Consider the following 13,081-nt stretch of genomic DNA (forward strand, 5'->3'; position numbering starts at 1 on the left):
AGGGTCTGAGTCCGACAGAATGCCAGCCCAGTGCAGCTAGGTTTCCTGTCTTCCGCACCAGGGAAATCATTGGCATATTTGCAGGAGCCATCATTTTACTATTTTTAACGTTAGCTACACTCGATTAGTAGTGAGTTGTACACCCTGAGAGAGACATACAGGAACTATCTGGGGAAAGCAGATTTATCCTCTTTCACACGCCAAGGAATAGGTTCTTGGAGCGGAATCACGCAGACTGGTCAGTCCAGCCCTCACGCATATTCTCATTCCCCCTCTCTCTCTCTTTCTCTCTCTCTCCCCCTTAAATATAGAACTTGGGTAAGCTTGGTGTGTTGTGTGTGTAGTGCTGCTCCATTGTGTCTTATTAGAACACTTAAAGCATTTGGGGATGTGAAGCTGCTACAAAATTAATGAAGGAGAAGCAGCACCCAGAACTCCAACCTCCTTAAACAGGGCTGGCTTCACCAACAGAAGAGTGAAAATGGGGCCTTTACTATTTAAATGAAAAGTTTAAAGTAAAGGCCGTGTTGCTGTTTTCTATGTGTGAAAAAGCTTGTATTAGCTTTTTGGATGCCACAAGTTCTATTTTGAAAAAGGCAGGGAATAGAAAAGAACTCGGAGTAGATTTCTATTGTAGCATAACAAATTACCACAGACTCGGCCGTTTAAAACAGCATTTCTTTATGATCTCCCAATTCTGTAGATCAGAAGTCCAGATAGGACTCCACTGGGCTCTGCTCAGGCCCTCGCAGACTGAGCCCGAGGGCCCCATCCAGGTTCTCACCTGAGAGAGAGGGCCCTTCCAGGAGTTGGCGGCTCCTTCGGGCTGCTGGCAGCGTTCAGCTTCTTGCCGTTGTGGAACTCATGGCACCTGTTTCCTCCAAGGCCAGCAGGAGGGTGTCTGCTGTTGCATCTTGTTTCCTTCATGCGCTCACCTGATCAGGTCAGGCCCACACGGGATAATCGTAATGACTGACTCGGATTCACTCACTGGGGACCTTAATTCCACCTGCCATCTCACGTGAAATAATCGTGGGAGTCAGTATCCCATCGCAGTCACCGTCCTGCCCACACTCCAAGGGAGGGCAGTAGACAGGGCTTGTAAACCAAGGGGCGGAAGTCGTGGGAGCCATCCTGGATTCCTGCCTACCACATAAATAATATTACTGAGTACCTACTGAAGTGCCCAACACGGTCCGATTTATTCCCACCTTTGAGTAAAATGGCACTTTCCAAGTTTGACCTATAGGGAGACTAAAGCTCGGGGAAATGAAGTAATTTGTGTAACTAGTAAAGAGTGTGATCAGGATGCTAACTTAGCTCTGCTGGCCTCCAAAACCCCACTCTCCGTTTTGCCACACTGTCTCCAACCCACCGTGCTGCTTCTCCCTCTTTCCCAATGTATTTGCTCTCCCCCAACCTCACTGTCCTGGCTGTAGACCATCCTCACCCGCCCCTGGCACTATTGCAGCAGCCCCCCGCGTGGTCTCCCCACCTTTGCTCTTACTCCTCTCCAGGCTCTTCTCCACGGCCCTAAAGTGCAGCTTGGCCATGTCACTTCCTGCTTGAAAAGCTTGACTATTTGAATCGCTTCTGTTGGTTCATACTGTAATACAAACATGTCAAAGGCTAACACGGGTCAAATAAATGAGGGATGTGGCCCGTGAGTTTGACATGCTTGCTATAATACATAGGTTACAAGGCATCCATCTGTGGCTCTGCTTGCAACTCTGAAGTCATCTCTCACCTCTGTTTGAGGAGAGTTACCACATGTTCCCTCTGCCTAGAACACTCTTGACCTCTCTTCATCTGGCTAATTCTACCCAGTTTTCAGGCCTGGGTTAAATGTCACTTCCTCCAGAGGCTAATTAGGTGAGATGCTCCTATTACATGTTCCTGTAGCATCCAGTACTTTCCCTATAATATTGTCACATTCTATTATCAGGATATATTGATCTGTGTGTCTGATTCCCAGTATCTGGCAGAAAGTGGATACTCTAATAAATATTTATTTAAAAGCTAGAGGCCTGGTGCATGGATTCGTGCACCAGTGGGGTCCCTCAGCCTGGCCTGTGCCCTCTTGTGATCCGGGACCTGTCGGGGGATGTCAGAGGCCCGGTGCACAGATTCGGCCCGATCCCCGCAGGCCAAGCTGAGGGACCCCAGCGGTGCACAAATCCGTGCACCAGACCTCTAGTATGCATATAAAATCTTTGGTTAATCTCTTCCTCTTCCCTTTGAGATTCATCAGTCTGTTCCATGTTTCTATGCCTGTGTGTTGAGCATCTGCCCCCTGGTGATGAGTGCGCGTCATAGCTACCAGTCAAACAGTCACTTAGGCTTTTATAAATATAGATGAATGGCAAAGCACTTTGATAGGTTATTTTTTTGTGTTGCCTTTGAAATCTTTCCTAAAGTCTCTGCTTTTCCTTCTTTGTCATTGAAATACTTTTAATATCACCTATCATAAGAGCTCTCCACTTCTTATATGTTTTATTCAGGATCAAATAATTAGTATAAGGGAAAGATGGTGGGCCTTTAAACTCTAACGTTAATGTGTTTTCCACTATTTTGTGCTGCGTAACTGCCTTAGAATGTGAGCTCATCCTCTTAACTACTCACCCTACCAAGTGCAGGTACTCAATAAATGCTAGTTTATTTTCTACATAACTGAATAAAGTCCTTTAGAAGAGTTTTAAGAGGAACCCTTTTTTTATTAAGTGGATTTGGAGCTAATATATTGGCCAGGAGCTGTGTTTAATTTTGTAAAGTTTTAATTTTATGTTATATCCTGGGGGAATAGGGAGCATGAAAACTTTTACAATATAATATAGTGTTTGAGAAAACATTGTTAAAACTCCATGCATGTTTAAGAGTATGACCAAATGAGCTATGAACTCTCTCAAGAAAATATTCTTTCTATTGTCAATATTTAATAGTGAGATTGATTCTATAGTTGAGAAAGATGTGGCTAAGTATAGACTTCCACAAATTCTTTCATCATGTACTCCAGTAATTGGCAGGCCTATGGCTAAGCTATTTAAAAAGATTAGTTTAAAACTTTTGAAGCTGAATTTGTAACAGACATGCCACAGTTTTCATATCCAAAGAAGTGCTTGCTGTCTCATTGAAAGCACTTACTTTGAAAGCTATCAGGAAAGTTTCTGTTTCTCAGAATGGTTTCAGAATTGCTTTTGTTCACTATTTTTTAATTTTTCAATCATTTGACATACAGTATTATGTTAATTTTAGGTATACAGCATAATGATTAGACATTTATGTAACTTATGAAGTGATCCCCGGATAAGTCTAGGACCTATCTGACTCCATGTGTAGTTACTACAATATTATCCACTATATGCTACATGTATTTTATATCCCATGACTGTTCTTATAACTAGCAGTTTGTGCTTCTTAATCCCTTCCCTTTTTTCACCTATCCTCCAATCCCCTCCCATTTGTCACCCATCAAAAATTAGAATTCCTTTTGGAATTAAAATCAGAGCCATCACATAAGCTTTTTATTGTCATCAGTCTCTGCCAGTCTTTGGCCTTTGAGGGTAATTATTTTATGGAAACAACATTAAAAAGTAAGGTGAATAAAGTGTACACTCAGGTTAAAACAGTATGCAACTCTGAAGTCAAGAAACAGGACTGTTGTTTGCTGGTTTGTTTTTATCATAAAATCGGACACTTAAGACAAACAAAAGTTCCCAGTACCTTTTCAAGCATCAAACATTCATCATAATAACTGCAGGACCAGGAAGGACTGTGTTGGGAGCACATGGAGGACTGATCCACATAACTCGATGCTTACAGACGAAGTTTTAAAGGAAAGCATGCTAAACACATCTCAGTTTATTGAATAAAGATTATAAAGGGATAATCTTTTCTTTTTAAATAGTAACTACTTCTGTAAGGAAGCAACTTTCTTTCATTGGCCCTCAATGTATAGTCCAGGCTACCTAGGTGGTACTCAATTCTGGTGTTATCGCTTAGTTTAGTTGTAGTCATAACTACACGCAAATCACTACTTTCTGAGTTTCCCTTTTCTTGTCCTCAAATGAAAGGTTTAGACAGGTGCTACCTAATGAATCTTTTCAGGTAGGGAAACTTAACTTTTTTCCCCTCTGTCTATGGATAGTTGTACAATGGAATGCATAGGAATATGTCATCTTTTGTTTTAAATATCCCTCATTGAACTGGCTGTTTCTCAAAAACCATGCTTTGCTCTTGGAATTGTCATAATCCAGTGAAGAGCAAACATACTTCAAGTAGTACAAAGTAGTTTGTTGGAGCGAAAGAGGTTCATCCTACCTTGACTACCAAAGAATTCTCTTGTTATTTATTTACCTCACCTGAACCACAAGAGTGTGAACAATGACATAATGGTAGACTACAAGTGACAGTAAAAATAGGATCAGGAAAATTACAAGATTAGAAATCAAATGCAGAGGAACAAAAGAACATAGATTTGGCTCTTGGCTTTCACAGTTTAAAAGGAAATTATGTGGTGGTTATTTCAAAGATGAGAAAAGTGACATCCCGGGAAAGGTAAAGAATTTGTTTAGCACTCAGTTTTGAAAGAATACACAGGAAGGCTGGGGACTTTACAAGTAATTACCGCGCAGCTGCAGCAGTCTGAAACATCTAAAAAAGAGTTAGCACGTGCTTTTACCTCCTAAGCAATACTGATAGTCATCTCTAGGTGATGAGAAGCAGGAATTAAGTTAATGATCCTCTCTGGGAAAGCTGGTTAGTAGTTTAGAACACTTTCCTGGATGGAAAAGGGTGTTAGATTCAGAGTTACTTGTGTTCTGATCAACCCTGTTCTGTTCTCATGTGGCTGCAGCCAAAAAAGAAGAACATGTCGGCCTACCAGGTGTTCTGTAAGGAGTACCGCGTGACCATCGTGGCTGACCATCCCGGCATAGGTAAGAACATTGCTCACCTTCGTTTCCAATTTCACGTGCGCCTCGGAAGCAGGGCAGTTAATTCAGTCAGGAGGCAGCTTCTCCCCTAGTGTTAAAGGAACCCAAATCTCATTTTTTCCCGCAAATCTGCAAGGCACTCTAGATTTTGTCTTAGTTCACCCCAACCATAAAAGTGATAAGCTTTTCATTCATATCTCTTAAGTTCATAAAATGGAAAGCAGTAAAATTAAATATTATGAAGCTCAGCATATAAATATGCAGCTGCTTATTTCCAAGATTCTGCAGTTGACCTTTTCTGTCAACTGCCCTTGGGTGTGCAGTTGTGAGATGACTTATACTGTCACATTTGTCTGTGTATTAGAAGTTAGTGAGGTGAGAGAAACACTGCACCACAGACCTTGGACAGGCACTTAACCTCCATAAATCTGATTTGCCTGAGATGTAAATAGTTTCCCGAATTTCTCATCACAGTGCTGGGAGGCACATGTGAAGGACCGTAGCAGATAAGAACGCGCTGTGCAAAGCCTGACCTTGCCGGGCACGTGCAAGGGCAGCACACGCCTCTGGAGGATGCTTCTCAGCGGCCACAGGGAAATTCTTCTTGGTACTGAGCTCTCAGAAATTCAGGAAAAATCTAACATCCTTCCTCAACCTCTACAGCACATATTTTCTTTAACCTAAGTTGATAAGCCCTGGATTATGGGATCGAATTCAAAGACACCGAAAGATGCTTAACGAACAAATCCCTAGAGAGGAGATGCGAGAGGATTTGAGTCCACCTCATGACCACCGCAGGGGTCCCTTCCCTATAAAAAAGAATCAAGAAGCCGAAACCGGTTTGGCTCAGTGGATAGAGCGTCAGCCTGCGGACTGAAAGGTCCCAGGTTCGGTTCCGGTCAAGGGCATGTACCTGGGTTGCGGGCATATCCCCAGTAGGAGATGTGCAGGAGGCAGCTGATCGATGTTTCTCTCTCATCGGTGTTTCTAACTCTCTATCTCTCTCCCTTCCTCTCTGTAAAAAATCAATAAAATATATTTAAAAAAAAAAAAAAAGAATCAAGAAAACTGGTAGGCCCTAGTTGGTTTGGCTCAGTGGATAGAGCATCGGCCTGTGGACTGAAGGGTCCCTGGTTCGATTCTGGTCAAGAGCACATGCCCAGGTTGCGGGCTCGATCCCCAGTTGGGGGGCGTGTGGGAGGCAGCGATCAATGATTCTCTCTCATCATTGATATTTATCTCTCTCCCTTCCTCTCTGAAATCAACAAAAATATATTTTAAAAAAGAAAACTGGTGGGGTTTGGTGTGGGTTGGTTTGGTTTTCTGGAAGAATATTGTGCTATTTGGATATGATTTTCAGAAACGTTTCCCAGTTTTTGCTCTCATCAATCTTCTGTTTTGTTGATAGTTAAACCTTTATTTTATTGAGCTTTTTACTATTTTTTGCCAGATTTTGGGGAACTTAGTAAAAAACTGGCTGAAGTGTGGAAGCAATTGCCAGAAAAGGATAAACTGGTAAGTACACTTTTTTACAAACATTTTTTTAATTGCTTGATGCCTTCTAAAATGTATGATTCTCCCATAGACCACCCAGGCAAAGAACACTGAAATAGTGAAACAATGACAAGTCGATGGAAAATGGCTTAGTAAAGGGCATTAACTCTGGTTGGTGCCAGTGTACTCTGGGTAAAATTTAGCTGCACGGAGCCTGATTTTTCTAACCTCTTCTAATTTTTTTTTTTGCAACAGTCTTACATTTGAGCCAAAAGATGACCTAACTTGGACAGTGATTAAACTGTTAAAAGAAAAAAATCCTTTTACTACAAACACCTACTAGTCAGCCCATGGTCTGAGAAGTGAGGAAAGGCATCCACTTAATAGTCACTGCAAATAATAAAACTGGGACTATGTTTACTAGGGAGCCAGGTTCCAGGCCATCATCCTCATCACCCACTACCAGATAATGTCCCGTACTGTGAAGAAGCTAATGAGACTGATAACTAGTCATGACTGAGTCATAGTCACTTCCCAGTAGGCTGATACGAAGGCGGTCTAGGAATTAGAATTACCATCTTGCTTTAAGGTATAGCTCATCTGGGTAAAACAACCAAAATATTTCTGACCTAGGTAGTTTATCTTTAGTTTCTATTTTTCAGGTCAATGTTAGCCTACTATTGGTATTGCCAACTAGCAAGTTAGAAGAAATATTTAAACCACATGGACATTATACCGAGCCAGATGTTTACTCCATGATTTTACACTGTGATCTTAGAGATCTAAAATCAATGCTGAGATCTGACCATTAGCGTTGAGGAATGTTTGCAGTGCTTTAAGTTCGGACAGCAATCAGTGTCTGTGCCTGCTCAGTGGCCCTCCGCTTGAGAGTTAGCATCAACCCTCTGCACTGTCCCCTCTCATTTCTTTATTTTACTCTTCCATGACTGCTTTCCCTTTTACTTTTGCTTTTTGATTGATTTTATTTCCCCCGGATCTGATTGCAGATTTGGAAGCAAAAAGCTCAATATCTGCAACACAAACAAAACAAAGCAGAAGCTACAACTGTGAAAAGAAAAGCATCCAGCTCAGAAGGCTCCATGAAAGTAAAAGGTAGTGGCCACATCCCTCTCCTGCTTTGCTTTTCCCCGGAGCACTGTAAATTCTGCCGCCTCTCTGAGAAACTGGGAGAGCAGCCTACATTAGAAGCAGAGCTTGATACCCAGGTTTTATTACTGAACATTATAGGTTGAAAAGGCATTTAGAAAACATAAATCAGAAGTCAGCAAACTTTTTTGGTAAAGGGCCAGAGAGAAAATATTTCAGGCCTTGCAGGCCCAAGTGCTTTTTCTGTGACATATTCTTTGTTTTATCTACAACCGTTTAAAAATATAAAATTATTCTTATCTCGAGACCGTACAAAAACAGGTGATGGGCCAGATTAGGCCCACAGTCCATAGTTGTGCTAATACCTGGCATAGCTCCCAAACAGGGAAAATCAGGAAGGGCATTTTTGTGGTGTTCAAGGCCATAGGAAGCTTGGTCTCTCTATTTCGTCTCTGTTCTCAGCTTCCTCTGCAGGAGTGCTGTCACCCCAAAAGAAGTCCCCGCCCACCACCATGCTATTACCAGCCTCCCCAGCCAAAGCCCCTGAGACAGAGCCCATTGATGTTGCTGCTCATCTCCAGCTGCTGGGAGAGTCCCTCAGCCTCATCGGACACCGCCTGCAGGAAACAGAGGTGAGCATAGCCGTCCACAGCGTGACTCCAGTGTCGGATAGAATTTGAGTTCATCCATTCGTTCCACATAGAGGCATTGAGCAGCTGCTGTATGCTAGATTATGCCAGGTGTTTAGGATGCAGTGATAAAGAAGACATGTAGTCATAGAAACATCTGGAGATTTGGAATCAAAGTTTACACTAACCCCATCCTATTGCAGCAGCGGCACAAAAAGAAATTCGAATAACCTGTACTTTTCCCCCAGCTTTATTAAGATACAATTGACATATAACCCTATAACTTACTATTTTTTAAATGCAGTGGGAAAACTGAGTACAAATCCCATGGAAGTTTTGATCACTTGTAGTTCTAAGACAGTTTGAGTTTTTCTGTACATTTCCAGCAAGGTCTTCAACAGATGGATTAGGTTGTATGGAGGATTAAGAGTTCCTCTACTTTTTTTCCTCTCTCTTTCTGCCCCCACCCCCACCCCACCCCACCCCCACCCCCCCGTTGAATTTATTGGGAGACACCGGTTCATAAAACCATACGGGTTTTAAAATAAAATAAAAAATGAATAAATTAAATTTTTTTTAAAAAGAGTTCCTCTATGAGAATAGGTAGCAAATAGGGAAATTGAGGTTCTTAAGCTCTTCATTACTCTGCGCTGTGATTGAATTACACAGTGCAGTGTGCCCTCGGGAGATCTTGGTCCTTTTCAGTTTCAAAATCACTTAACCTGCAAAGCTGTCATATTCCATTTCTATTACCATATTCCATTTCTAATTGTATTGCCCCCTTGGCTAACTCAGCATAGTATTTCAGTTTTCCACTGGGTTCTACTAGTGGAGCAAAGAAATCAGTCTCAGCCACTAAAGCTATTTTAAGCTGAAAAATCAGTGTAGGAATATAGAACCATTAATTTGCTTCTATGTGAAAGTTGAATTATTATTCAACAAATAAAATGCCAATGGCCACAAGATCTAAGTTCTTTGACTAGTTTAAAAAATGTAGCAGTTAGAAGTTAGAACATAGTCTACTCTAGATGTCTAGATACGGCAAAACAACTAGAGTCCTTTCATGTAGGCTGATGTCTGAATGGCTGTAGATACTCATTTAGACGTTGTATATTTTCTAAAAAGTTAGAATTTAAAATGATAGCCATATTCCAGATTTTTCTTCATATTTCCATTTAGTTTAACAAGTATTTGTTGAGGATAATGCATTACTTATAGAAAATCTGAATAGCTTCCTTATTATTTCCTACCATCAGGAAACTTCCAATTTAATTGGAAAAAGAGAATATAAATTAGCAAATTATAAGAAGCCAGCTTCTGTGAGCAGTTGCTGAGTTACACATACATCATGACCAAAAAAGGGAAAGAATTTTGCAGAATCTCTAGTCTGGTTTTTTTATATAACAGTCTAATTGAGATGTAACTCACCTACCATAAATTCACATTTTAAAAAGTTAGTGGGCATTAGTATAGCCACAGAATTGTGGCCCATTTCTACTACCTATTTCCAGAACATCTCCCTTATCCTTTAAAGAAGCCCCATTGCCTGTAGCAGTCTTTCCCATGTACCTTCTACTCCATTTTTTCTGAGACTTTAACATCTGCGTATATCCTCACAATTAGGATGCAGTTTTCATGTACCTCTTCTACTGTTATTTACTTTATATTTTTATTTAAAGAAATCTGTGCATGCTTTCACAATGTCCTCAATCTCATGAATGTGATACTCTTTTTTTTCTAATCGTCAAAATGGATTCTATCACTGTAATTAATGTTCACCTATATGCCACCTGAAATTACATTCTACACTTTAAGGAACATTGATTTTATAGGATTTGCTCATTTAAAGATTGAATGCCTGAGGCCTAATTGAATGCAGTGACTAGTACCAGTTTGCACAACGATTTGTGACCGAGCCCAGCTTGCGTCACTTCTTACCTGTCCTCATTCCGTTGTTCTGTGCCCGCTGAGGCAGACTAGTGATGGAGAACAGAGAGAGGCGGGGAGTGAGAGGCTCTGGGAGGGGGACCTGAAAGGCTCGATAGCGGAGTTTGTCTCATGGAGATGTTGGCGAGAGATTCCAAACAGGAAAACTGAGCACGTCTGTTTCTAACCTCAGGGTCTCCCACAGAAACAGCTTAAAGGAGGCCTGGTAAGACCCCCACCCCCACTTTAGCCAGATCTTTTAGCTCTTTTGTATATTGGGGTCCACATACAGTTTGTGTGTGTGTGTGTTTTTAATATGTTTTTATTGATTTCAGAGAGGAAGGGAGAGGGAGAGGGGAGAGATAGAAGCATCAATTAGGAGAGAGAATCACTGATTGGCTGCCTCATGCACGCCCTCTACTGGGGATCGAGCCCGCAGCTTGGGCATGTGCCCTGACCAGGAGCGGAACTGTAACCTCCTGGTTCATAGGTCTGCCCTCAACCACTGAGCCACTGCAGCTGTGCCAGTAAGTGTTTTTAAGAGCTTACTGTATGGGCAACACCAGTAGTTATTGGGAGGCTATAAAAAGGAATAGGACATGGTTCTGCCCTCAAGTTGCTTATAATCCATCAGGAGAGTCAGTATTCTATTACAGTTGTATAAAATATTATCTATAATTAACTGTGAGGCAAAAGTAGTGGAATAATATTACTAATTTGCTAATTTTCTTTGAATGGTTACTCAACCAGCTTTGGTTCAGAGTGCTTTATAGGGATTCCTTCATTTAATTCACACTGCGGCTTCCTGAGGCAGAATTTTTGTTCCTCCGGTTTTACAGAAGGAAACAAAACAGAAACTTAGAGGTTAATTAACTAGGTGGTGAAGCAGAGCTTGAATTTGGTCCATGCTCTTCACCCCACCTCACACTGCCTCCCATGGAAGTGAGCGCTAGGAAACACTAGGCCAGAGGGTGAGGGGAGGGAGATTGGTGCTGGCAAGGCCTTGACACTAGGCAGTTGTATGAATGGTGGTGGTTTCAATAGGAGAAGGGTCCCTTTTTCTCACTGTAGCGCAATGAAATTGAGAAATGTCCAAAATTAAGAGCCCTCGCAGGCAGCTAGAAATGCAGTTTTGGAGTCTCAGTTGTTGGTAATAGTAATAATTACTGATACTTTTGAGCACATATCCTGAACCAGGCACCAAGCCAAGTACTTCTGTCTGTTGTCTCACTAATCCCCTCTGTGCTGCAGAGCTGTTCGTGGTCTACTTTATGGCTACAGCCTAGGAAGCAGCTTGCCCAGTACAGAAACAGTGAGTGGACTAGCCCAGCAGGCCTGGCCGAAATCAGTCTGGGCAGGACCCTGCTCTGCAGCCTCCAAGGAGATGTAGCCTCACAGCACTCCTAGTTGAAGCGGATTATACAAGAGCTGGGCAGGGGTATTTGCAGCAAGCAGCCTTATTTCTTATCTCTGAATCACAGAGATACAGACAACATGAATTATTTAAGATGTTAAAAGGGACTACATTTTCTTCATTTTGAGAGTAAACAAATCAACCCAGAAAAGTGATACCAGCTATCAAAGGCCACATACATGGAGAAGTATGTGCATGTTTATATTGCATGCTAATGTGTAGGGCTGTAGAAGTCTCACAGTTGTTGCATTTGAGCTATATTTGTGGCCTCATAAGAAAAATGTTTTTGCATGCCTGACCTCCGCAATCTTCCCAGCCGCTCTCCGAGTAGGCAGGGCATTTGTTACTATTCCTAAATATAGGCTTTTCCCCCTACTATTCAAGACTAACCCAAAGTTGGATAGAGGGTAAGATGAGTAAGGAATATAGCAAAGAAACCTGTGATTGTATTGTAAAAGTTTTCTTTTTAAACAACTTACAGAGTTACCAAAGCAGATACCTTCCAATTTTGCTTCGTTTCCTAGTACTGCCTAAGACTTAAAGAAAGTGAGGAAATGGCCCTAGCTGGTTTGGCTCAGTGGATAGAGCATCGGCCTGTGGACTGAAGGGTCCTGAGTTCAGTTCCAGTCAAGGGCATATGCCTGGGTTGCTGGCTCAATCCCCAGTGGGGGGTGTTCAGGAGGCGGCCAATCAATGATTCTCTGTCATCACTGATGTATCTATCTCTCTTTCCCTCTCCCTTTCTCTCTGAAATCAATAAAAATATATTTAAAAAAAAAAAAGAAAGTGAGGAAATGAACCACACGAGGAGGGAGCATCAGGAGTGGGGTTCCCGTTACAACCGATGCCCCTCTTGTGCTCTCCCTTCCAGGGCATGGTGGCTGTGTCTGGCAGTTTGTCAGTGCTTCTGGATTCCATTATCTGTGCGCTCGGCCCCTTGGCGTGTCTGACCACACAACTACCTGAACTGAATGGCTGTCCCAAACAGGTCTTGGTGAGTTTTCCTTGGAGTTTTGGAGCCAGAACCCTTGGGAGCCAGAGAGGCCCTGTCTTAAAGAGCTCCGTCAGGCACAAGTTCCTATGGTTGCCTGGCATCTAGCATATAGGCTCCCTCCACCTATGGGCCCAGGAACGTGATACTGTGTAACTCCCTGAATGCGTGCCATGCTTTCAGTGAAACCAAACATGCCATCCCCTAAAATAGTCCTGTGGAGGGAAGCATTCTAGCCCTTGAGGTACTGCAACACCTGTGTCTCCTGTGTGTTCCCCACTGAGACGTACAGGAGTCTTCGGCCTCTTTTGTCCTTGTCAATGGGAGAAGCCAGCAGAAAACCCTCTGGCATAACAGACACAGGATGCCATCTTCACTCTCCCCGTTTTCTCACACTCTGGTTTTTCTTTCTCACCTCTGTCCCCTGAACAAAGAAATAGGTGTCAGGGAACCAAGGCTTAGTACTCTGCCGTTGAACCTTTCCCCCTTGTTTTGCAGGCAAACACACTAGACAACATCGCTTACATCATGCCTGGGCTGTGACAGCAGAGAATCCTGGGACGGAAATCTTGTCCTACCCCATTGCTGG

General features: G+C 42.4%; 1 protein-coding gene across 3 annotated transcripts in view; it reads left to right on the top strand.

The window, feature by feature from the left end:
* The window catches only part of HMGXB4 (HMG-box containing 4), a 28,281-nt gene extending 15,200 nt beyond the window's left edge, over nt 1-13,081 (top strand). For all 3 annotated transcript variants that reach the window (XM_081083252.1, XM_081083251.1, XM_081083253.1), the window contains 6 exons: nt 4,853-4,934; nt 6,382-6,446; nt 7,433-7,538; nt 7,995-8,164; nt 12,373-12,495; nt 12,991-13,081. In XM_081083252.1, the coding sequence (XP_080939378.1) occupies nt 4,853-4,934; nt 6,382-6,446; nt 7,433-7,538; nt 7,995-8,164; nt 12,373-12,495; nt 12,991-13,035 (591 nt within the window). In that variant the 3' untranslated portion in view covers nt 13,036-13,081. The remainder of the gene's footprint in view (nt 1-4,852; nt 4,935-6,381; nt 6,447-7,432; nt 7,539-7,994; nt 8,165-12,372; nt 12,496-12,990) is intronic.

Source organism: Myotis nattereri, assembly GCF_964212035.1.
Source record: "Myotis nattereri genome assembly, chromosome: 2".
In the NCBI taxonomy this organism is placed as follows: Eukaryota; Metazoa; Chordata; class Mammalia; order Chiroptera; family Vespertilionidae; genus Myotis; species Myotis nattereri.